The sequence below is a fragment of the Arvicola amphibius genome, chromosome 10, assembly GCF_903992535.2.
Source record: "Arvicola amphibius chromosome 10, mArvAmp1.2, whole genome shotgun sequence".
Taxonomy (NCBI): domain Eukaryota; kingdom Metazoa; phylum Chordata; class Mammalia; order Rodentia; family Cricetidae; genus Arvicola; species Arvicola amphibius.
The window spans coordinates 108,263,500-108,289,589 of record NC_052056.1 but is presented as its reverse complement, the minus strand read 5'-3'; the positions used below and the strand labels follow the sequence as shown (position 1 = coordinate 108,289,589).

The 26,090-nt window shown below is 43.5% G+C and overlaps 1 protein-coding gene across 1 annotated transcript in view; it reads right to left on the bottom strand.

The window, feature by feature from the left end:
- Ubl3 (ubiquitin like 3) overlaps window positions 1–16,691 on the bottom strand; it is a 43,565-nt gene extending 26,874 nt beyond the window's left edge. Inside the window, exon 1 of the mRNA XM_038345915.2 lies at window positions 16,573–16,691. Coding sequence (XP_038201843.1) covers window positions 16,573–16,599 — 27 coding nt within the window. The 5' untranslated portion in view covers window positions 16,600–16,691. The remainder of the gene's footprint in view (window positions 1–16,572) is intronic.
- Window positions 16,692–26,090: the final 9,399 nt, after the last annotated feature.

Genomic DNA, 26,090 nt, shown 5'->3' with positions numbered 1-26,090 from the left:
TGTACTTCTCAGATTGCACATAAATAAACCCACATGGAGGCTTCAGATGGGTTCCCCAAATATTGAACAACTCTGGCGAAGCAGGTTACAGTCCAAAGAGAAAACTACCAAAGACATCTTAGAAGCCCCTCCTTCCTGCAGTAAAGGAAGGGACTTACCTTCCTTTCCAGGGCTACCTCAAGTTTGATAATCTACACACATTTATAATGTAGGTAATTTCAGCATCCTCCCATAGTTACCATTTTTGTGTGAGGAGTCATCACGGACATCATTTATTATGCAATGATGACTCCAGTCCTTACCAGGTAGACACTTAAGACATTTCCACTACACTTTGAGGATGCTGTGCTGGGAACCCTGCCAAGTTTTTTTTTTTTTTGGATTTCCTCCCCCTACTGTCAGCAGGGTTGACTTAGACTAAACGACATGTAAATGAAATATGAATGAAATCATTTGAACTGTGGCCCTTCTGTAAACACTGCAATAGCAAAGAATTTTAGTGTTACTTCTATGCTATTTTGTGTATAGTCCCTTTCTTCTCCTCACGCTATCTTGGCCTTGGGGATGCTGTCGAGGTTGGGAAAACAGCATGACCTGTGGAGTACTTATCTTGGGAAACAACCACTCTCACAGAAGCTATCTGTCAGGAAACTGCAAAGTCCTTGAGATGGGCTGAATTTTTAATTGTCTAAACTACCAGCAAATACGTCAAAAGGAAAAGGGAAAAGGATACTCCATGTTAACCTCTGAAAACGTCTAGGAGTGTATTTTATAACTCTGGTTACAAGAATCTGTGTTTTGCTGCTGGAGAGCAGAGATTGCTGTAAACTGGAATCATCTAGCCTGTCTTCTAAGACGTAGAACTCAAGTTTTATTGGCTGCTTGCTATGATTCCCCAAACACAAAAGCCCAACCAATGCTACGGGGCTGATTTTTCAATTATTTTAAAAAATGTAATCTGTACCCCAAGCCTTATAGTAGAGCATAATTATAGATGCTTTTTTAAAGTTACATCATCAGAAGATCAATACTAGAATCAAGTTTGTTTAATGAAATATTTAAATACAAATCCACACATACATATATGAATGAATTGTATATTACATGTGTTCAATTCCTCCTCCACAGCTGCCAGTTTAGCAAATTATTGTGGTTCATTCAGAAACCGTAGCTGAGGCCCTCATTTCGAGTCCCCAGGATAGCACATCTTATATGCAAATGCACTCCCCAGAAGCTGCACTACACCACCACTTAGCTGGGCAAGCAAGGAAAGTAAGAGAACAAGACCAGATCGCCCCTCACAGGCTTTCTTCTTCACGATCAAGACATCTAAATTTAAACTGAGGGAAAGGATACTATCACACACATCCTTTTCAGTCAGGAAGAGAAAGTTAATATCTATAAAGCTTCAAACCACAGGAATTCAGAGATACTTCACATCAATTATTTAAGAAACAGCTAGTCTCTTACAGAGCAGAGAAAAAAGAGGGTTAGGTCACTTGACCAGAGTATAAACACTGTATGCTTCCTTCCTTTTCCTGCCAATAAAATGGCAGAGGCCTAATGAGTTCTCAAATAAAGCCAATCAATCATTTTAAGAATATTTCTATGGCCAAGAGCTATTTCTCAACAATGACGCATTTCTGTAACTGTTAAAGTTACCATCTTTTAAAAGTCCTTATTTCATACAACACGTATGGAACAAATATTTTTGTGATCAACACTAACAGTATGTAACAGTTTGCATACTCAGACAGCAGACTTAAATACAAACCTAAGAACTGGAAATTTCCTCTGTAAGGCTCCCCCTTTTCCAATGTTCCCTAAACAAAAGCCACTCAAAGACATTCTCAAATATTTCACTTTTCAGAGCCTTCATTTCAAATTGCTAAAAGAAAGTGTGACTATATAAGCTTTGTATCTAAATTCTTGATAATATTAATGTTCATGATTTTAAGGCGTGATTAGGGAATTATATTTTTGGTTTTTCAAGGAATTATAGATGTTTTAAAAATAACTATAACATAGTTACATAATCATACATTTTGTTAGCTTTCTTTTTATGCACAGTTTTCAAAACCATTCTTCCACCAAAAAGGCCACCATTTTTTGAAAAAAAAAAAAAGTTAGAAAAGAATTATATTGGCAAATTAGAAATTATTCAGAAAGAACCCAAGGATGTGCTTTCACTCAAAGAATTAATAATCAAATAATCAATCTTCATCAATGTCAAGGAACAGACAGCAAGATCTGAGACCTGTCACAGGAGATAACTCAAGGACATCCCACTCCCAAACTTTTCTATAGAGAACTACAAAGTAAATGTCAGTCTTTCAAGAACCCCAAAAGGTTCTGTCTCCAATGTTTAGATAAAGTCTAACAAGGTCTCTTATTTAACTCACAGCACTAACACAGCCTGCTTTTTTGCTTTGTGGGGGGAGTTCTAATAAAGTTCCTAGTGACCGTAGTATGTCAGTAACCTACAATGAGGTACACGAGGATCAACAGTCTCAGGGAGAGACCCTCAGCCACTTTACAGTAGATCAGATGTTCCACAGTCTTTGCAACCATGAGCTTTTCACTCATGATTCCTATTACTGGAAACTGCATTTAATATTTAAAAATATGTGTAACTTTTTTCTTGTGAGCTATTTTCTACTCTATTCTTGGCTCGTTGTCCTAAAGCCTTAACAATGAACAGCACTGAAAACAGTCCCGTGTGCAGTGGACTTGACCACACGCTAAAGACCCCAGGCTGAGCCTTGAAGCTGTTCCATTTCTGTGTTACATGAGCACTGCCTCTGCTTTTTGGGTTTCCTTCTCCCAGACAGGGCTTACTATGTCCTGCAGCCCAGTGTTCAGCTCTTGTCCTCCTTGCTCAGATGCCAGAGCTGACAGCACTACTCCCAGCTTAATGCTGCCTATCTGATCGTAATAGATAGTTCAGTACACCTTCCTTGAGTCCTACCAAGTTCTGGAAACAATGCTTGGGTTTCAATCCTGGCTTCATCACACAGCAGCAAGTTGCTTAAAAACCTCTTTTCAGTTTCCTTGCCTGTAAAATAGGGTAATGTTATCTCAGAGAACTGTAGGAAACTTAACATGTATAAACCACTTAGACTAGTGCTTGCTGGCCCAGCAATACCTGCTCACTGAATTATATGTATTTAATTGCTGAAAGTAATGTGAAGGAGATGTAGATCTGAAAAGGATCTGTAGCAAAAAGCTATGAAACGTTTACCATTTCCTTACCCTGTTAACAAGACATGGATGTGATTACAGCAACTGCATCACAGAGTCTCCCTTACGCCACTAAATTGACCACAGAGAACAATGGAATACCCAACTTTGTGACACAGAACACGAACACACACACACACACACACACACACACTTAAAAACACTTTAAAAGTCAGACGCCCACTCACTTCATTGAGAAGGCTAATTGTGTAAATCACATTACTACCCTGTCCAACAAAGAAGCCAGCAGCTACATGTTCCTATTTCCACTCTAACTAAATACAGTCCTCCACGACACTAGCCAAACGACAAGTGATCAACGGTCTCAGGCAACTAGTGACAGGGCTAGTCAGTATTTCTGAGTATTCACTGTGCTAGGTACTGATAAACCAGTCTGCCTCCATCTTGAAAGACATCAAGACAAACTAGGTCCACCCCTGTTTATGATTAAACCTGTTTCTCAAGGATTGAACACTATCCCACCTGTAACCTTAACTACAAATAATTCTGTACTACCTATTCCAGGAATAGCAATCATGTCTTTGTTTCAAAAGTTGTAATGGCCATCTTGTGACCTTAGTTTCAAAAGGTTATGACTACCTTGCTATGACCACCTTGCAAGAGGTGGTTGTAACTAACTGTTATGCTTATGTTCTGCTCCTGTAACCCCACCTATTTTGCCCACCAAATCCTCCAATTGGAAACCCCCAACTCCTGAGCTATAAAAAGCCTTGTTTCCCACACATCCAATGTTGACCTCCCGAACCCTGCCTTAGGGGAAAACAGCCCTTGTACAGGAATAAAAAAGCTTGCTTAATTAGTTGCTTGTTTTAATTTGAAGATGATAATTTAGGTTGGTGGTCTTTCTCTTCAAATCTCTGGATTAACAGTACTATGGTAGGCACAGGCAGGGTACAGAAAGGTAAGCATCTTTGTCCTTAAAGTGCATATGTACACTCTGTCTAATGGGCAAACAGCAATATTTACAATTGCTAGAATAAAGGTAGCTGTATTGAGAGCAATCGTTTGTGGTACCTACTCTGACTTCTAGAGCAATGAGCACCATCCTCATCCTTTATCAACTCCTGATCCTGCCTTCATCCTGCAGGCTGGACTTTGTTCATGCAGGCTTCCACAACAAGTGATGCTGTTACTGCTCTCTACATATATACCCCTGAACCAACAGAACCAGAGATGCCAATATCTGGGCAGAATGTTCGTTCTGTCCCTCGGGCGCTTTATACTGAGGGGAAAAACGATCCTGCCACTCTGGTGTTTTTCTTCTCTCTCCGAGGAGACAGCTCCAAGGAGACAGCCTTGACCGACTGTCTCTGTTGGATTACAGTTCACAACATATGACGTACTAAGTGACTGATGCCTGGTCACACTATAGACAAACTAACACTGCAAAGGAGGAGAGGCACATTTTAGGCAGAAAGGAAAGAATAGACTACAAGGAGGAAAGAGAAATAAAAAAAAGAAAAGAAAGAAAAGCAGAACAGCAAAGGGCAAGATTTGTGGACAAGCAGGGAAACCGCAGGACATGAGACAGGACTATAACCCCAAATGCCTAAACCTGAATGCTTCCCTGGCAGGGAGCCTAGTCCTATTAGCCAGTGAATGAAGACCAGTCATTGTCAAGCAAAACAGCAGATAATGAGGCTTTCAAAAAGAAAACCTAGAGAAATGATGCAAGGTATATAATAACAGAAAGAAGTCTCCTGGAGGTTAAAGGTGGTAAGAACAACATAAGAGAATTGATTTAAGAGACTTGGAGGAAAATAATTGGCTCCAATCACTGATAGGCTCTACCCAGCACAGTGGCATCTAAATATGTTGCTGCCAAATTAATGAGGAAGAAAATGAGATCACTTTATATTAGTAACAAACAAAGCCGGACACACAACAAAACTTTAAAGGACTGGCAGAAGAAACAGTGAAGACTGGCTATAAGGGACCAGTGATATCATACCTAACTTTCCACTGAAAACTACAACATTCTGTGACCATCACTATCACCAATAATCTGGCTCTTTGAACACACACACATACACACACACACACACACACACACACACACACAGAGAGAGAGAGAGAGAGAGAGACAGAGAGACAGAGAGACAGAGAGACAGAGAGACAGAGAGACAGAGAGACAGAGAAGGCAGGCACAAAGGCATGGGAAGATGCCATCGTCTCCAGACCTTTGCCAATGATTAGGAAAGGCCCCAGAGGGAGCGTAATCCATTTTACTGGCCCACAAATATAAGATCTGGGATTCTGTACTACCAAAGTAGGCAGAAATAGATGACCCCATGGTTAGTGGCCCATACCTTTAACCCCAGCACTTGGGGGGCAGAGGCAGGTGGATATCTGTGAGTTCAAGAACAGACTGGTCTACAGAGTGAGGATAGTCATGACTACACAGAGAAATCCTGTCTCAAAAAAATTGAAAGGAAAAAAAAAGAAGTAAGGAAAGAAGGAAAGAAAGGAAGGAAAGGAGAGAGGGAGGGAGGAAGGGATGGAAGGAAGGGAAGGAAGGAAAGAAGGAAGGAAGGACGAGTGAGCTAAGAAGGGCTCTCACCTAGCCTCACTCACTATACTTGAAATTCAGACTTTACTAAGAAGAGGTAAATACACCAAACTTTAACTGAGACCTTAATAGGGCCACACACCAGAAGAGAGGATATCAGAAGAAGCTAAATTTGGCCACATGTCATGTATCAGTCACAGATGTATGCACTTGAGACTGTGTCTCTAACTGCTAGGTGAGAATATAAGACCCTACCTGGAGAAATAGACTGTTATTCAGATTTTCTATAATTTTTCATCAAAATCCAAGGAAAAACAAACAGATAATTAAAAGAAGAACATAGAAACGTTTCATAACAACAAGTAATGCACCCAAGAAAACATGAGCTCATCATGAGAAACTGAACCCACATGTGCTTTAGGACTGCACATACAAAACTGAGTAACTGGGTACTGGAAAGAGAAGATAAATGAACCATAAGACAGATTGGCAGAAAATATCCAAATTGACATGGGGTGGGGGGGAGAGACAATGAAAACAGTGAAAGGACCCAATATTCATATAACGCAAGTCTAAAGGGGAAAGAAGACTTAATATACTTAGTATTACTTAATGTAGGCCTATAAACGTGGCACTCAGCTGAGACAGGTGGCTCATGGATTTAAGTCTACCTAAAGCTACACAAAAAGACTGTCTCAAAAACTAAAGGAGAGCACACACTAGGAAAATTTCCAAGTGACAAAAGGTAGCAAGCCACAGGCAAACTCAAGGAAGGTATCTACAAACTGCCAAATAACTACCAGAAACAGCGCTACACAGATCATAAAGCCTGAAAACAAAAGACAAATAATAATCTCAAAGGCAGCAAAGAGAAACACTAGCCACAAAAGGGATGAGAGGCACACAGGCAGGCCACATGCATTAGGACTACGCTGAGGGTACTCTGTTACAGAGCCTAAATTTAAAGATGAAAGAAGATGCACTGTTTGCCAGACACAGAGGAGACTTGTACAATACAACCAACACTGAAAGGACTTCTTTAAGTGAAAGCAAAATCACCCATGTGCAAATGTAGCAAAACATAGAAAAAAAAATGAAGATCCCAGAGTATAATTGCTGGAATAATTTAAGTACTGACTTTCTAAACAACAGCATCACTGCTATTGCCACTGTTACTATTATTTCAACAACAACGTCTTTGGGTTTAAAATAAAGCAAAGAATTAAAGAGGAATAGACTGGACTAAGATGTAGTAAAGTCCTTCGATTATCTAGGATTGAAGACAGTAACTTTAGCCCAGTCCCAGTAAGGCAAAGAACATGGTCATCTTCGGAGTAAGCAGTGAAGACAGTAAGAGGATTGAACTGATGATAGACACACTAGAGAACGAAAAGTACTTTACACACACAAAAAAAGCAAGAAATAGGAAGGACTGACGGTGGGAGTGGAAAACCAACCCAGAGAAGGCGCTAGTAGTTATCACACTAGAACAGAGAGAGCCCACTGGGTGATGATATTCAGATTTATTTCAAGGCCAAAGAAAGTTGTAGAGGCCAAGGATAAAAGTGGAAAGATGGCAAAGGCTGTAAGTAGACTGCTCCAACAGGAAAATGGAACACCCATGAATGCATTCTCAGCCAATAACCCAGTCTCACAGGCACAAGACAAGGTCTGAGGATTGAGAGAGCATACAGTCAATAAAACCTGGAAACTGTAATGTACTTCTTTCAACTGAATGTTGAGGGGGGAGTCAATAGCAAGCTACAGAGTGTGAACCCCAAAATCACAAAGCAAAAAAATCTGTATATTTACAGATAAAATAGATTACACATGATTAATAAATTTGACTTAGTTGATATTTATGGTACATCATACCCAGGTTCCAAAAACTACAAAGCAGGTAGACCTCAACAAATGATCATTCTGTGAAATCATAGGACAAATGGCTCCAGGTAATAACAGCATTAAACATGGTGTCAAAAACAAAACATAGATAGAAAGTTGCCAATGTTAAAATGCTATGTAACACATTTCTAGGTAACTCATAGGTCAACAGAAACATCAGTGTGGAAATCTTAAAGCATACTGACTTATTTTTTGAAATTTAAATACACTTTGATTAAAGAATAATAAAAAGAATAGAGACTGAACTTGTGTGATCTAGCTAAATTTGTATTTAGAGAGAGATTTCCTACATAAACAAATGTATGTACTAAAATGGGACTGGCTGGTAATGAATGACTGACTAAGAATAACAAGGTAAATTCTGTTAAAGGAGAAGGGAAAAGATCAAACAGAAACTAGCAGAAAATGAACTTTAAATTGGCTTCCTGAAATCACCAAGATAAGGAAACACAAGTTACTAGTAAGCAATAGATTTTAAGAGCAGGAGTCATCAAAATGACCAGAATACTGAAAAAAATTCAAGGTGAGGTGGAATTGAGGTGAACGGTCAGAACCCTGAAAAAGCAAAACCTGATACACTAAGAGACCTGCATATGCTGAAGAAACAGGACAGTAATCTCCAGAGAAAACCCCAGATGGCCCTTCCGCTGAATTTCTTGGAACATTTACAGATGAAATAAAATCAATACCCACAAATTCTTCCAAAAAAAAATCAGAAACATTTCCCAGATCACCTTATGAGGTAAATATAACCTTGACACTTCGATCTCCCAAAGATTTTTCATAAGACATTAAAACTGATAATCAACCTTTTCCATGAACAAAGTTGTAAACATTTGATGTGATGGATGTGAGGCTGAAGAGATGGCTCAGCAGTTAAGAGCACTTTGCCAGGTTCCGTTCCCAGCTATCAGATTCATAACTATCAGTACATCCAGTTCCAGGGGATCCAATGTCTTCTTGTAACCTCAAGTACATACACACACACATAAAACAAATAAATCTGAAAATAAAGTATTTTTAAAGAGAATACAGCTAGTCATGGTGGCACATGTCTCTCTAATACCAGCACCCAGGAGGCTGAACCAAGGAGATCGAGTCTGGGCTATTCAGACACTTTGGAGATCTGGTCTAAAACAAAAAACCAAAGGGAAGTGAGAAGAGAGAAGGCATAGTGAAATGGCCAGAATCATCTGGAAGCCTAGAAAATTTTTTTTAATTATGAAATTGGTACCCTCTCCATCAATGACTCAATAAATTAGCTTGTCTTTTGGCACAGTAACTACATTCCTAAGAACTTTATTTTAAGGATTACTCACAAGACAGGAGACATGTTTGGGAACAGCCCTTATACTACCGCTTCCCACAGCTTTTAAATTCCTGCTGTGATCTCAACGTGTCCTGAAGAGCCAAGGATAGGAACTCCATCCACTAATGGGGCACTGGGAGAAGTGGGGACTTCAAAAAGGGACTAGGTCCTCTCCCCACTCCTTCCATTCTCCTCCTCTTCCTCAGCATGCATGTGTTCTCTAGTCTTACAGCCACAGGAAATGGAACAAAGTGAGGTTTGCGAATATACAATCAGTTAAAAAAAACTGGCATCTATTAGAATCAGTTTAAAATTACAGTATGGTTCAATCCTTATTGGTATGGATGATGTTTATAAAATATGACTGCATGAAAAAAGAGTATTTCTAAGACAATATTTACTTCTCTATTAAAGAAATTAAACATATCATAAGAACATTTTGTCTAGACATAGTGAAGTGTTGCCTAAATTAAGCACTAAATTGAAATATAATGCCAAACTTCAACAGTTTTCTTCACCAGGAAGAACATTTTCTCCTCAAAAGCTAGTCATTACAAAAAGAAAATCCAGTCATGGAATACTGCCTAGAGAAGAGAGACCACACAAAAATGCTAGTAGGCTTGACTCAGTCAACAGACAGTCCACATTGTAGATAAGAGACTATATAGCATGAAGATAGAAGAAAAAGGCTCGGTAGCACTTAGCTCTTCACATGTCAACCTATGTGCTACATACATGAAGCATTCCAACAGGCAACCATACAGGAAGAGTTCTACCATGTAACAAATGTGAACATAAGACTCAAGGTGCCAACATACTTAAAATAAGCTCCAAGTCCAGCAATTAGCGATGCAGCAGGCTGCTCAAAAATCAAGTCAACCCTGCCCAGCGGTGTTGACTCACATTTAATCCCAGCACTTGGGAGGCAGAGGCAGGCGGATCTGTGTGAGTTCGAGGCCAGCCTGGTCTACAAGAGCTAGTTCCAGGACAGGCTCCAAAGCTACAGAGAAACCTGTCCTCGAAAAACAACAACAAAAACTCATGCCAACCCCAAAGTCACCAAGCATGCTGCACAACACAGAATTCATCTCAACTCTAAACAACAGCAGTGATCCGAAGCGCGGTCTGGGAAGGAATCAGGTGTCAGAAGGAAAAGTGCCCGAGGAGCTCAGCAGTATCTGCCCGGGTAGGGAAGGCACAGAAAGTCCATTTTGATGCCATCAGACCCAAATTCCCATCGAGACTCAGTGCTCCTAGCTATGAGACCTCAAGTTTCTTGTCCTCTCTGATCCCAGGGTGTAAGAAAGTAGCACGAACTCTGTTGATAATCCCACTGCAAGTTTGGAGGACGAAGAGGCAGAAGAGCAACAGACAGTGAGGTTTTCTAAGGCCACACTACAACTCAAAATGACTAGCAGTCTCCTCCAGATGTGATCCCTACTTTCAACACTGTCTCCCCAGCCTCCTTACTCCCTGCCATTGGAGCAGGATGCTGAAAGACCCAGTTAGTAACCTCCCTCCACTTCCTGCATCGTGATGGTCAACCCTACTCTCTTCTAGTACTGAGTGAGAGTCCCCAGGCACTGACAGCCCAGGTCCCTCCCCTCTTCCAGAGACTGTAGTTCCTTAAGCAGTGTCCTTGCTGCAAAGGCAAACCCTAAGTTCTTTCATTACATGTTATCTCTGGTGGTCTTTTCCAGGTGGGCACAAACAATTTCTCTACGAATGTCTATGCCGTGTCTCTGTAAATGATACGCTACCATGAAAATACTAAGAATCCTCTCAGTAAACAACAAGTATCCAACAGCTTAAGATTGTTATGAGATCAAGGGAAAGTAACAGCTACATAGATAGGATGGGCTCAAATTTGTGATTGTCCTGCCTCAGCCTCCCTTTGGCTGGGATGACATGTTAAGAGCTGTCCTAAGGCAAAATGAAAACCCTAGCTCACAAAGAGGCATAGATCAGGAGCAGAGCACATCACTTACTAGCTCACAAAGTCACCATAGTCTCCATGCTGTTACCAACTTTATCTTAGAAGTCAGCTATCTAATGCAATTGTTAGTAAAATTTCATTTTTCCTGACAGTCTATATTTCTGCAAACTAGTTTTGCCTTTTGCTTCTGATGAGTCAAAATTCACTGGAGTTCTTTGCAGAGAAGGCCTTTTAGCATACAGGCTCTTGGAATGTTCTCTCTACAGCACTGGATTCTTCAGAGCAGTAAGACTTTCTCACTTTGGATTCAAAGTCTTTGAAAGTAAAGCTCTGCGTCATTCAAACACTAAGTCAACAGCAGTTCTATTAACTAGATGCCGTAGTGATCAGTCACAAAACCCTCTGAGCAGCTGCACTTCATAGTGCACCTACTGGCCTCCTCATCCAAGAGTTCCTATACTTTCCTCAGCAAACTCCATTCACAGTTAATCTAGAGAGCAGAGAGGAAGGAAGGTGGAAAGCTTACCTACACTGTGGGGCAGAAGATATCCAGATGGACAGCAAGTTCTAATCGTTTTAGCCTCAGACCTTGACTGACTTGCCTCACTTCACTTTATAAAGCAGTGATCCAAAACGGGCAGAAAGCTCAGGGCCTCACATTTGCATACAGAAGTTGGCAATTACAGAGTCTGCAGCAAACTCGGAACACAAGTGACAGCATTCAAATGTTGGCTGTAAGCCATCAAAACTCAGCTAGACAAGCTTGTGGCCCACATTATAATCACAGCACTAAGACTGAGGCAGGAGGATTACTACTGTAAAGCCAGCCAGGGCAACATAGCCAGTACTTGACTCAAAAAGTCAAAACAACGAAAGTACATGACATCCTATTTTATTCAAGCAGCAACTCAAAAGGATCGCACTGGCTGTTTCAAAACACAACCTTCACTAAGTGGGGGGAAAATCACCAATCTAGGGTGCCTGACTGCATTATTATGAATTGAGGTCACTTCAATTTCTTCTCCCAAAGAAAAGAACTTGATAGCCCAGTGGCAGTGGTACACCTTTGATCCCAACACTTACGGGGCAGAGGTAGGCTTCCGTGACTTGGTGGCACCCTGTTCTACAGTGAGTTCCAGGACAGTCAAGGAGACAGAGAAACCCTGTCTCGAGACCCTCCCCTCTTTAAAATGAACCTGAAAACCAAAGCACATGTGCTCCACATTATGAAGACTAGAAGGGCCAACACCATTTATCACTAATGTAAGGACATCCAAGCTTTAATATTTAACAGTGTGCTTTCCACATTCAAAGTGCTAGTCACAGCAGACAATAAACTTCTGATCTACTAGTAGGTGTAGAATGCTTTTCCTTTTCTCTAGGCAACAAACTGTACCACTCCATGAGTCAGAAAGTTTTAAACACCAATCTGATTTAGAAATCAAGGAAGACATAACAATCTAAGACACTTGTCCCCACACCTGACCAAGTAAAAGCACAAGCTCCAAAGACATGATTTAGAGAAAGAAAAGTCCACTTGGACCTAGAATGAACCAAAATCCATTTCAACTCAAAAGCTGGGAATCAGTCAAGTAAACCCCGAGAGAAGCACTCCACAGAGAGATGCTGCTCACTGCGCTATCATCAAGTCACGCTGTGGACTCGCGAGCTGTACTCATTTGACTCCTGGGCTTGAGTCGCTTTCACCTTCAATCGAAAAAATCACTATATGTGGCAGGAGAAAGAAAACAATAAAGGAACCGTAAGCAGGAGAGAGTCTGACATTTTATCTCAGATACTTTTCCCATAGTCAATTCTGTTCTCAGGATCTTGTTCTAGGCATGGCTCCTCCTCACAGTCATTTCACTTTAACTTAGGAAACTGATCAAAGTTCACAGTGAAGGAAAACTTATTTTAGTTATTTCCTGACCACTAGAGGGCTCCAAAAATATTTCTTTCGTGAATAAAAGAAATAAAACAAGCATTACAATTAAATTATTCTATTAAACACATGAAAAGTACTGACAAAACTGTCATGGTATCTTTGTCCCCAAACTACAATCTGTTGATCAGTAACTGTCATCAACCTAGCAAGCAGTTAGATTCAGTCTGAGATCACTGTCCTCATACAATTTCTTTTGCAGATAGTTTCTTTTTCTTTCTGCTTTTGAGACAGGGTCTCATTGTAGCCTTCATAGGCCTAAAACTCACTATGTAGACCAGGCTGGCCTCGAACTCATAGGATCTGCCTGGCCTCACCTCCAGACCACTGCACTAAGGGCAGCGCCTGCCACACCCAGCTCACTGATGGTTTGCAGATAGTTTTTGATGTAACAGATGTCATAAAGTAATAAAGTATAATTCTAGTTCAAAGTCCTAAGTAGTCTTGCAAGTGAAGAAACATTTTTACGTACATGTGCATACGTGCTGAGACATTTCCCAGTCCAGAGTGAGGTTATCACCTTCACCTGATCCCTTCCCCATTCCTCTCTTCACAGTAAATGTCTTTTTGTGGGGCAGCTCACGTCACTACATAAACATAAATAATGGCTAATGCTCAAGGAAGACCACAAACTGAACTTAGTTTTTAAAAACATAAGGGGAATTACCATTTAAATAAGATGCAGTCTAATGAAATTCTGTTCCAATATTTTCAGCTTTTTTTCCCACAGAGAGGTTGCTACACTAAGATATTAGTAAACTACTCCCAACTTTATCATTATTGACAAGAAAAAACAGCATTTCCTGTAAATACACTTGTTTCTAGAACGTGCACGTGTGCACACGCAGTATGTGTGTGTGTACTCCAGAATGGTGATTCCTTGCAAATTATTTTATGGAAGGTGCAACAAATGTACTCATTAAAGAGGCACTTTGTTCTTCTAAATTTGGATTATAAAAATGTTTCTATAGTAAAACAAAAACGTACTTAATATTTAAAAGCAAATTTTAAATGACAATTCTATTTACAAAATCTGAACTGGTGTTAATATATGGGTTGCAAAATGAGTCACAATGATAGCCATAAGAAGACTACCCAATTGTCAATTGATTTAGCAATTATCATCTGTCTGGAAGGAATTACTGCAGATGAAACAGAGCAGGGGTTCTAACATGGGGGCTCCACCACACTTCCTGGGCAGGATGTACCTAGGGCTGACAGCACCATTAAGATGTAAAGGAACAGAAGAACATTTGTTTCTTGTAGCACTGAGAAGCTGTCAACACTTGAAAGGTTCACATTACAGCACCTAATAGAAAGGCGATGCTGCACTGGCAAGTTTCAAGTTCAGAGCTCTGTGACAGCTCCTGTCCTAGTCAATTTAGAGTAAGTTTGCAAGGAAATGTTACTTTGTGGGAGTATCTGTGGGAGTAAAGAGATGGCTTTCAAATTGAAAAGTGGTAAACTGTCCTCACTTTAAGTCACTAATGCAAACTCAAATTGTCAGTTATTGGCATGGGGAGTTTAACTATGAAACACTAAATCAACAACTTCAAGCCAGTATTTAATATCACATACATACATACATACATACATACATACCAGTTGGGGAGGCTAGGAACTTTCAATCAAAGACACTTCTGAGGGAAAAGTAAAAATGAAGTAATGTAAGATGGAGGTTTAAAAGGTCTTCACAATCATATCTCCAGCAAGACGAACGGGAGACACAAAACCCATTTAGAGCCTGGAAGTCTGCACAGCGGCAGGCTACCTCTGAAGAGCATCATCAGGCATGCTATGTTTATTACATAATACTGCTTTGCCCTTGCATATCACCTTTAATCAGGGATCTTAAAGCACCACTGAGTCATCAGGGCCTTAACACACAATCTCGAACAGACAAGTAGTTATAGTTTGTAATTGCAGCTATTAATAAAACCATGCCCCTACTTCAGTCCCCCAGTCCCAACACAGCTTCCAACCTTCAAAGAAAGCGTTCCCCCAAATCACCTCAATGTGTGCCAGATGCTGTACGCCCCGCTTTTTTTTTTTTTTTTTAAGTCACTGGGCCTAAAGAAAGTAGTGGCACTGCTTTAACGACACAAATCTATTTCATTACAACTTCTCTGACAGAATAAATGGCACTCAGGTGGGTGTAGCCAGCACTGTGTTGATGATGTAAAATGGAGGCTTTACAAAGAGCAGATCTTTGCCGGAGGCTATGAGCCCACAGATCACTCATCCAACAGGGGAAATAGCATTTGCAGTTCGGTGCAGAGACCTCTCCAGGCAACTTTGAGAACAGTGTAAAGGGAACCGTGGCAGCCACTCTAGCAGGCAAGAGACCATTGACTTCCCTCCGTGCACGTCAAGAAGGAAGAACAGCTAAAAGGACAGAGCCGGAGTTTAAAGACTCCCGGAAGCGAAGGCTGAGTGCGGTGAGGCCGCCCAGGAGACAGACCCAGTGGTTCCTTTGCACTAGAATAGGGTATTAGGTGGAAAATCAAACAAACAAAAAGTCTTTAAGCCAAGGTCAAAATACAGTTTAGGGTCCCTTTTCTTTTAAAGACGTGTAAAAGAGGTCTCCCCACCCCCATAGAAATATTTGACATTTTAAAAATGTAATCATTAGCAAAGTTCAATTTTGGTTTTGCACTTAATACACATACATTTAAATGTCAACTTGACATAAGTGGGCATGATTACATTAACTTCAATTCTTTCATGAACAGGATTATTCACCTCCCTGTTAAATGCCCTGGGGACTGCAAAGTGTCATTCCACACTCCCACAAACCCACCCCTCAGCACCGAAGGGCTACAAAGTAACTGTCGGTCAGCACACTCACACCCCTAACCTTTAGAAACTGAAGGGGAAAGCCTCAATAAACAAGAACACTTTGTTTCCAGTTCTCGACGCCCAGTGATCCAGGCTCCAGAAGCATGTTTCATTGGCTTAAACAAACAAACAAACAAAAAAAACCCTAAAATGCAACCCTGCTAAATATCTGTTACCAAGAAACCTTGGGATATCTATATAAAAAGGGGTCCTTTATGCGATCAGCCTGAACTCGAAAAACATCCTAAATAGCTCGGGTGGCCAGACTGTTCGGCCAGAGCTTTCTAAGGGCTCACTGCAAGACTTTCCCAAAGAGGTGCTCCTCGGTCCCTGAAACGTAGCAGGTGTGCACCACTGCCCCAATGATTGTGTCTGTCACTGAGCGAGATCGCCTCCTCCTGCCCTAGACATCCAGCACGGCGCCCGTCCCCGGCTCTGCCCACACTGGCCCTGATATTTCCCCGAGACGTTTAAATCCAAGCCTAAAGAGCCTTCTAGCAACCGGAGACGAATTTCCTTCGCTACCAGCTGCATTTCCCTGCCTCCGGCGACTTAGAAAACAACCGAGCCAGTGACTCCCTGTGGTTTAAAAAAAAAAAAAAAAAAAAAAAAAAAAAAAAAAAAAAAAAAGCAAAACCACACCAAAACCCAATGTTTCCTAAAAATAATAATAAATAAAAAATAAAAAAATGAGGGGGAGGGGGCCAGAAGTGCCAACTTCTCCAAGCTAAGCGGGGTGGCTTTGACACCAGTGCCGTAAAACCCCCACCCCCGACCTCAGGAACTTCGCCCCGACGCCGGTGTCGTTTTCGGATTAAATCAGATTCGAAACCACAATGCAATCCGAACGTCAGAACTTATCGTTCACTTACCATATCCGCCGGGACATGACTGGACATCTTGCCTTTTGAGAGTGGCCCAGAGGTTTACGCAGAAAACAAACAAAAAAAAAAAAAAAAACAAACAAGAAAAAAAAGAGCAGAAGTGCTGGAGCTACGGGAAATCAAGACCCTTCACAGTTCTGATCGGTCTGTCGCTGAGCTTTTCCAAAAAGGAGGGGAAAACAAAAAAAAAAAAACAACAAAAAGTAGAAGTTACGTGGGAGTCCAAGAGGTTCTGGGACGAGAGGCGCGAGGGGAGTCGATCGTCAGCAGCAGTGGCAGCGCCGGGACCCGCCGCGCCAGGTGGACCGAGCCGAGTGACACACGGACATGGAGCGGGGTGGGAGGGGGTTAAATGCGCCGTCCTCCTTCCCGGGCCCAGGCGGTGATTCACACGCGCTCGCGACTCAGGTCCTCATTAAAGCCCGGCGACGAAGTGTACAGATAACTATGTGGCTACACATCGAGCGCCGGGTTGAGGGCGGCCGGGGCCGCCGAGAGGCTCAGCGCGCGCCGCGGGGCCGCACAACCGGGCCGCGCGCAGCCGCGCTCAAGGGCATCGACTTCGCCGGCAGCCGAGCCGAGCCGAGCCGAACCGGGCCGAGTCGAGCCGAGCGCAGCGCCGGGGGGCTCAGGCCGCGGGCGCCTCAGCGCAGCTGCGCGGCTGGGGCTGCATCGCGTCCGGGCTCTGGCCGCCTCCGCTCTGCTGCCTTCCGCGGCGTCTTCCGGGGGCTCCTCCCTCAGCTAGGGAACAGCTCCCTCTCAGAGCCCTGACTCTCCGCCTCCTCCTCCACTTCTCAATCCCACACGCCCTGGCCTCCTCCTGTCATCGCCTCAGCCCAACATGGCGGCTGTGTAGGCTGCCGGAGCCCAAGAGCCGACTTGGGAATAGCGCCCCCACCCTGTACCCCCCTCCCTGTCCGCTCCCGTTTCCTTCGTCACAACGGAGCCCTCTCCGAGCATCATGGGAAATGTAGTTCGTGCAGGTGAGGGGAAGGGGCCGCAAGGGCGTCCCCGCTCGCATCGACGCCACGCCCCCGCATAGCAACAGTTGCTAGGATAGGATAGCTCCCTTGTTTCGCCTTAGCTTCGCAGCTCTGCCCAGGAGTTAGGCTCTACCAGTGTCCTGAAAAGCTATGATCATGGGACTTTTTGGAGGAAAACAACTTGCACGGAGAGAATCCCTCGCGCACGACGTAGACACAGTTAAAATAGGACACTCCTTGGTGCAGGAGCATGCGTTTTAATTGTTGCAAGTTCTCCACATCCTGCAGTCTCAAACCATTTTTATTGAGTGAGTGAATCTTTAGATCTCCTCAACATGACAGTTTGAAGATCTGAAGAAATCATCGATTTACAATCAGGCCATGAAAGTTCAATAGAAACAAGGCTCTCATGAAGCAGAGGCAATGTTTGAACACATTTCCCGAAGACCCAGGGCCATAAAGTTACAATCTAATCCAAATGACCAGAAACTGTATTGGGCACAATAATGCTACAATGCGCGATCTGTAGCAAAGTCTACGTGTGGATTCACCCACTTGCCAGCCTACCCCCTGTTTAACCCAGTGATGTAATTGTCTTATGAGTTTAAAACAGCACGATATAATGCTGGTGTTGGGAAATTTAGGCAAAAAACATGTCTACCAGGGATATAGGATTAGGATAGAGAAACCACAGGTATCCAGTTGATCCTTATTCATATCTCAGGCCTTTTGGAAGGGCAGTCTCAACGTGATACCTCCTCTCCCACCTCCAGCCGTGTGACCTCACCTGTGAAGCAGCCTTGCCTACCTTCCAGGGCTCAAGTCTGAGTGCCGTTGAAGATGAGTTCGTTCACGCACGGCACATATGTCATTTTGTAAATAACAGCACATCTTCTGACGCGAACTGTTGCTACTCATTCTCTCTCTCCGCAGGTACTCCTGGGCCACTGAGAGCTCAACCAGGAGCTATGCGGTCCCTATCCTCAGGGAGCTCTTTGTCTGGGAGCCTGTGTCATCCCCATAACCATCTCCTCAGTCAGGTTTTTCCTCATCGGACGGGAACTCACAGGACACAAGAGTACCTGCCTGTCCCTTGAGTGGCCCCGCCGAAGACATTTCGTGTACTTCTAGGGGCCTGTGTCACAGAAATACAGACCCACCGGGGCTTCCGTACTTTCGCTGTTTCAGCATTTGTGGGTTCCATGATTTGCCACAGCCTCTTTTAATATGGTCTCTCTTTCTCTGTGGTTAAAAACCATAGGACCCTTCTCCACCATGTAAAGACCCTCGCCAAAGTTAATTCCCCATTTCACACCTATTTTTTTCCGTAGTTTCCCTGAGCATAGATCTGTCAGACCTAAGCGCTATTGAAAGGCAAGAGGCAGAAGGTGGCAGAACAAAGCAAAGCCCTCCACCAGCCCCATTTCCAGGGATATAATGACCCCTACTTTGAGCCCAAGACTGGCATTTCTGCTATAGGATGCTGTTTGCCACTGCCCCTTCTATATAAGGCCACATCCTTCCAAAGTGAACTCACTGAGCCTGGTTGCATTTCTAATTACTCAAGTATTGTTACCAGCAAAACTTATAGAAACCTTTCTCACCATAATTAAGGCATGAAAGACTGTGCTGTCTTTACTGTTGGCACCCAGGCTGTAGAGAACAAAGGGAGACCCTGCCGAGAGGAGCCTGACCGTCCACAGCAGGGAAGGGTAACATGGTCTGCGTGAGAATCTATTGTCAGCATCACTAGGGAGGAAGTGAATGACACAGCATTTTTGACATGGAAATCTAACCTCACAAGAAATCAAAGAGCTAACTCTGCCACAAATGAGTTGCGTGGCCTTTGCTGATCTGCTCTGTCTTTTCGAACCTCTGCCGGGGAGCCTCATCTCCAAGGGCCCTCCTAAGAATCTGTGATGACACCGTGGTCTGTCAAAAATAGCACTCTCGAGTTTGTAGAGATGAAAGGGCTTTCTGGAGGGGCACGGGGATGAAGAAAATGTCAGAAAATGAGGCGATGACAATGGCCACAGCTGGGTACGGTGAGAGCAGCCTGCAATCCCAGCACTTCAGAGACCTAGGCAAGAGGATTGCCTTGAGTTTGAGGCCAGACTGGGCTGCATATTAATAACAGGACAATCAGGGTTACATAACAAGACCTTGTCTCAAACAAAACAAAACAAAACAAAAATTTGCAAAACTGGGAACATTCTAGAAACTACTGAACTGGGCACTTTAGAAGTTCTTTTTAAAGCTTTTAAATTTCGTGTGTGTGTGTGTGTGTGTGTGTGTGTGTGTGTGTGTGGTGTGTGTGTGTGTGTGTGTTTGTGTGTGCGTGCCATGTGCATATGGCTGCCCTTGGAGGCTGTTTAAGGGCATCAGACCCTCTGAAAAAGTTACAGGCAGCTGTGATCCACCTTATGTGGGTGCTGGGACCTGGGTCTGGGTTCTTTGCAAGAGCAGCCAGTTAACCATGGAGACATCTCTCTTGCCCTAGAAGGTTTTTGTTTCGTTTTGTTTTTTTGTGTGATTGAAACAAGGTCTCCGTGTAGCCCTGGCTGTCCTAGAACTTGCTCTGTAGTCTAGGTTGGCTTTGAACTTAGTTTTTCTTGTTTTTTTTTTTGTTGTTGTTGTTTTGTTTTGTTTTGTTTTGTTTTTCAAGACAGAGTTTCTATGTGTAACAGCCTGGCTGTCCTGAAACTTGCTCTTGTAGACCAGGCTGGCCTCGAACTCACAGAGATCCATCTGCCTCTGCCTCACAAGTGCTTGGGATTAAAGACATGCGCCACCACTGTCCAGCCAAAGTCAGTTTTCAATAGCAGCAATATACACATAAAAACACCTGACCACCATCACCACCTTAGTCGTGCAGCTCTGTGACGTTGCGTCCATTCATTGTGGAGGACTCATTCCCGCCACCCCTCTCCTCTTTCCTCTTCATCTCCATACTCAGTAGTCAATAACTCCCCTACCCCACTCCCTACTTTCTCTTTAGATGATGGTTTTCAACTCTATTTCAGTGCCTCCTGTGAAGGGAAAGAGTGCTTTTGTGAATGACCTCTTTCCTTAGGCATAGTATCTTGCAGGTTCATCCACGTTGTACTCTGTGAAAAGTTTCCCCTCATCGTTATGGATAAGCTATATTGCATTGTGTGCTCATCTATGGACAGACCCTCTCACCATTGAGATTTAACACTCTCGAAGTCATATCTCAATAAAAACCGTTTCCACAAAGTCAGCCCCGGCTGCCATGTAGGGTCTAAAGCAAGTCTTATCCCAGAGCCACTCTTGGTCTTCCCAAGGAAACCGGATGAAAGTGAGGCTGGAGACCAGGGTGGAGAAGGAAGTCCGGAAGGCCTTACAAGTAGGCTGCAAAATTAGCATAGGAGAAAAACCTGCCAGCCAGGGCCGCCTAGAAATGGCAGGAGCCACTGGCACAGTCACAGAGACACTGCAGGGCGTCTGAAGGTGACCTGTGGCTCATGATCTACTAAGCTGCACGTGCCTGGGTGGAGATTTGAGATCATTGAGCAGACATGCGATGCGTGAAGCAATACGCGGAGCTCAGCGAACAGAGCGCTCACGGAAAAGCTTGTGCTGGGTAAATGGTCCACAAAGCCTCTGCTGTGTGGCATGGGAGCTCTAGCCCATCTTCCAGTGCAGCTGCTGTGTTTCTAAGCGGCTCTGCTCCAGTCAGCGCCATCCTCTGCCACGGTCCTAACAATCTGCCCCAGCTTGTGTGACCATCAGTTTATCTCTCTGGTCGCTTTCTTGTTCTAAGACACAAAGGCCTGGAACCTTTCCGGACACGCCCACCAGACCCAGATAGCCACCTGGATCTAAAGAATGACTTAACTTAGATTGGGAGACAGTTCAGTCAGGAAAGCATCCCTGGGACCTGGGTTAGACCACCTGCACTCACAGAACCCTGGGGCAGGGGAGAAAGAAAGACAGACCCTCTAGCCAGCCACTGTAGTCAATGGGTTGGTGTGGGAGAATTGTCTGTATTCTGTCAATCATGTTTTAAATAAATGCTGACTGGCCAGCAGGAAGTATAGGCAGGTCAACCAGACAGGAAGTAGAGGCGGGGCGATGAGAACAGGAGTATTCTGGGAAGACGGAAGCTCTTTCTGCAGTCCTGCCCAGACCACCTAAGAAGCAGGTTGTGATCTGCCCCGCTGAAAAAGGTACCGAGCCATGAGGCTAACATAGATAAGAATAATGGGTTGATATAAGTTATAAGAGTTAGCAAGAAGCCTGAGCTAATGGGCCAATCAGTTTATCATTAATATAGACCTCTGTGTGATTTTCTTTGGGGCTTACCAGCTGCAGGAACCAGGCAGGACAGAAACCTCAACAAAGCCAGCCCTCATGTTACAATGGGTGATCTCTGGATTTGGAGATTCTATCTCAAAACCTAAAGAGGAGGGTAAGGAGATTGCTCAGTATGGAAAAGCATTTCCCACAAAGCCCAGGGGCCCAAGTTCAGAGTCTCAGAACCCATGGATAGTCACTTAAGGGTCTGTAGGAGACTCAGCTTGGAAGCTCACTAGCCAGCTAGCCTGAGTTATATAAGCTGGAAGAGACCATCTAAAATAGTGCTTCTCTGTGACCCTTTAATCCAGTTTCGCATATTGTGATGTCCCCCAACCATAAAATTGTTTTCCTTGCTACTTCATCACTGTATTTTTACTACCATTACGAATCATAATGTAAATATCTGTGTTTTCCAATGGCCTTAGGTGACCCCCCAAATAGTCCCAACACACAGGTTGGGAACGGTTGATAGTTCAACAAGGTGGAAAGATGAACACTGGCTAGAAAAGATCTGATGGCCACACACAGGCAAGGGCATGCAGGCACCAACATCACAAGAATATGCATATATACTCACACACTTGTATATCACACATGCACACATACACGCAGACACATGCACACAAATCATGTATATGCACATACACACACACTCTCCATATCACATGCGTGAATATAAACTCTTGAGTCACACGTGGGTACACACACATACACATATACTTCCATGTCATGCACGTACAGACACAAAACACACATATACACTCACATCACACACACACATATTTAAAAAGGTGTAGAGTGGTTAAAGAAAACCCCTGTGGTATCCACAGACATATGCTTGCATATGCAAATAAAACAAACATAGAATTAAGGGGCAAATGAACCACGTCCTCCTGCAAAGTGTTTCTTATGTAGTCATCTCATGATGTTGTTCACTGTCTTTTACAAAAGGTTCGGACAATAAGACAAGCCCCCAAGATGCAGAGAAAGGCTTCCACAGTGCCTGGGGGTGAGGGGATCCAGTGGACATATCATGTACTATGGGGTTGGGAGGATCTGGGCTTGGAATATGGCCTGGGCCACCTCTATCTGAGTTTGCTCAACGCGATCCAGTCTACAGGTGCCCAGAACCTAGCACAGACCAAGATTTAAGTCTCCTCACTGAGTCGAGCCAGCCTAAGAGTCACTCCAAATATTTAAGTGTAAAGCCATCTCATGCTTATGCAATGACCTAAGACATAGAGACAAAAGATTCCATGGGCCGGGCGGTGGTGGCTCAGGCGCGCCTTTAATCCCAGCACTCGGGAAGCAGAGGCAGGCGGATCTCTGAGTTCGAGGCCAGCCTGGTCTACAAGAGCTAGTTCCAGGACAGGCTCTAGAAACTACAGGGAAACCCTGTCTCGAAAAACCAAAAAAAAAAAAAAAAAAAAAAAAAAAAATTCCATGGGTTTGGAAGCCTCTCTCCATGCCACTATGAGCACCCAGCTTATCAGGACAGTCCCCACCTCACTCAAAACCTTTTGATACCCCCCATTCCTCTCAGAGAGTGACCCCCAAGCAGCTCATTTGAATCACTGTCCCTCGTGGTCGCCTCCCTGCTCTAGCCTTTCCTAACCCCAGTGTAAACCCCAACTCCTAATGGCCACTTCCCCTGCTCGCACCACTTGCAGGACCCCTTGAGACTTGGCACAGGCTTTCTCTTCCTGGCCTGCCATCTGTTCACTCATCCTCCTCATGCCTGAATGTCAGGCACCTCAAGGGTGCTTGGCCTTGTTTCCCTTGCCCTTCCAAGTGCCACTGCTTACTCCTCTGGTGGCGTCCATGCCCTCATGACATTGTGCTCGAATTTTCACCTGGTCTGTATCTCCTACTGGATCTCAGGAAAGGACAGTAGGCCCAGGGACTTGGCTGGTATCAGGAAGAGGTCAATGTCTTGTCTTTAGATACTGAGGAGGGAAGAGCGATGGGACTTGATTCTCCTTGGACCGCTGAGCTGCGGCCACGGGTACCTTTACAAACACATAATGGTTTAAACTGGGTGGTCCAAGAACCCAGAACTAGAAGAGGATTGCTTGTGTTTTGTCCTATTCCAATGCCCTGCAATGCGTTTCTTCCTGACATGACCCCACCTTTGTCTACACGGTGGGGTCACCGGAACAGCAGTGCCTGCTAGGGAAGGAAGCTTAGCAGTGACATCATCTCCATCTTTTTCTTTACAACAAATGAGGAAATGACGACTTCTTGAGAAGCAGTCACATTTTCTTGGCGAGTTTTAAGGCACCTGAAAATGTGTTGCCTCTAAGATATCCCGAGAAGCAGAGATAGAGGAACTCCTTTGGTGTTATGGATTTGTTGAGTTATTACATAGCTTTATAAAAATCATGACAAATATGTCCCCAAGTATAGAATTTACTACCAAATTAGTATCATAAGACACGACGGTCATTATTCATGGTTTACACTGTCATAAGCAATCATCCCACAATTATAAGGCTATTTCATGAAAGCATGTTAATGCCAAAAGTAGTAAAACTCTCAAGACATTTTCAGACTCTGTATAAGCAATATACCCCCTTCAGTGTAGGCAAACAAATTCTCCTTAAGACTAAGCTTGTAATTAGTTTCTTTTGGGCCCCAATAAACTCTATCCCGGCCATGGTATGTAGTTTTGTGTTTTATTTCTATGTTTTTGTTGATAAAATTATTATCTGTCATTATTCCACCCATTCAAATTCTGTTCTTCTGCAGTCACCAAGGGGGACACCAAGTTCTAAGTTTCCATAACCCCAGTGCTTGAGAAGCTGAGATAGGAGGGTTACAAGTTTGAGGCCAGCTTGAGCTCAAATCAATATGTAAGTAAATAAAGCTACTGAAATTATATTGACATTTAAAAGAGCTGCATTGAGAATTGTGGTACATTTCTCCAAACCCAGCTTACTCTTGAAGGTTTTCCATTGGCAAGGGGTCATGGCAGTTGGAAGACGGCTATAGTCAAAGAGTGGCCTCTCTGTTGCCGCTGACTCAGTTCCCCAGTCAGGCCGTGCTGGGCAAGGCCCACGTGTATGTGTGGATATCATGACCATGCTTCCTAGACTGAATAACCCAGTTAGCATGCACCTTCTCCAGCTCACTGACAGGAACATCAGCTCAGAACCGATCCTCATCAGCTCACGGGGCAGTGATACAAAGAGCTGATCACCCTCTAGTCTGGCTGCCGGGAATCTGCCTATCAGATTACGTGCTCATCTTTTCTGAAAGATTCAGCGATGATTAATTGATCAGGATGTCAACCTTTGACTTGGTGCCACAGAGAAGAAAGAACCTGAAATGAACTTAAAGGAGAGAGAGAGAGAGAGAGAGAGAGAGAGAGAGAGAGAGAGAGAGAGAGAGAGAGAGAGAGAGAGAGAGAATATCCTAAGAGTGTATGCCTGCCTTTCAAAACATGGTTGACATTTACTAGATGCGGAAGCTGGGTAACTTACTTGTTTTCCTCATCAATCAATGATTTAAAAAAATATTAAAATAGATCATTTCTTCAAAACATACAAATTTGAGTCTGGAGAGATGGCTCAGAGGCTAAGGGCCTGACTGCTTTTTCAGAGGACCCAGGTTCCATTCCCAGCACCCACATAAATGTTTAATAAGTTACTGTTAGAATCGTCTTAATGAAGCAAGCTGCTGCTTTTTACATGCGCTAAGACCCCAGCCGAGCCAGCCCCTCACACTGTGTTTTTACCCACTCCTTCAAGCCCAGCACAGTTCTACCCATGCTGTCTGCCTTCCCTTGTAGAGATCAATAAGAATGTATTATGAGAAGATTAGCTCAGGGCTAAAGCAGTGAGCAAACAAGGTTGGGAACGTACATTCAAACTGAAAGCCCCATAGATGCCCACTTCACAGAGGACAGAATCAAGTCAGGGATTCGGAGCATGTGCTTGGCCATTGGCATCCACTCTTACATGTTGTAGTTCATTGGGAACCTTCCCCTCTACTCACTTTAGAGATCTGCTCTGTTTCAGAAACTTTTCCCAACAAACCAGCCTTCCTCTCTCTTACAACTGCCTGCTTTCTTTCTCTCCTGGCTCTTCCACTGAGAGTTGACTGTAGAATGCATAATTCAACCAAGGAAATGGTAGAGGAATAGGGAACACGATTGATAAATATACCAGCAAAGTGGGCAAGCTGGCTCAACCCCACACAAAC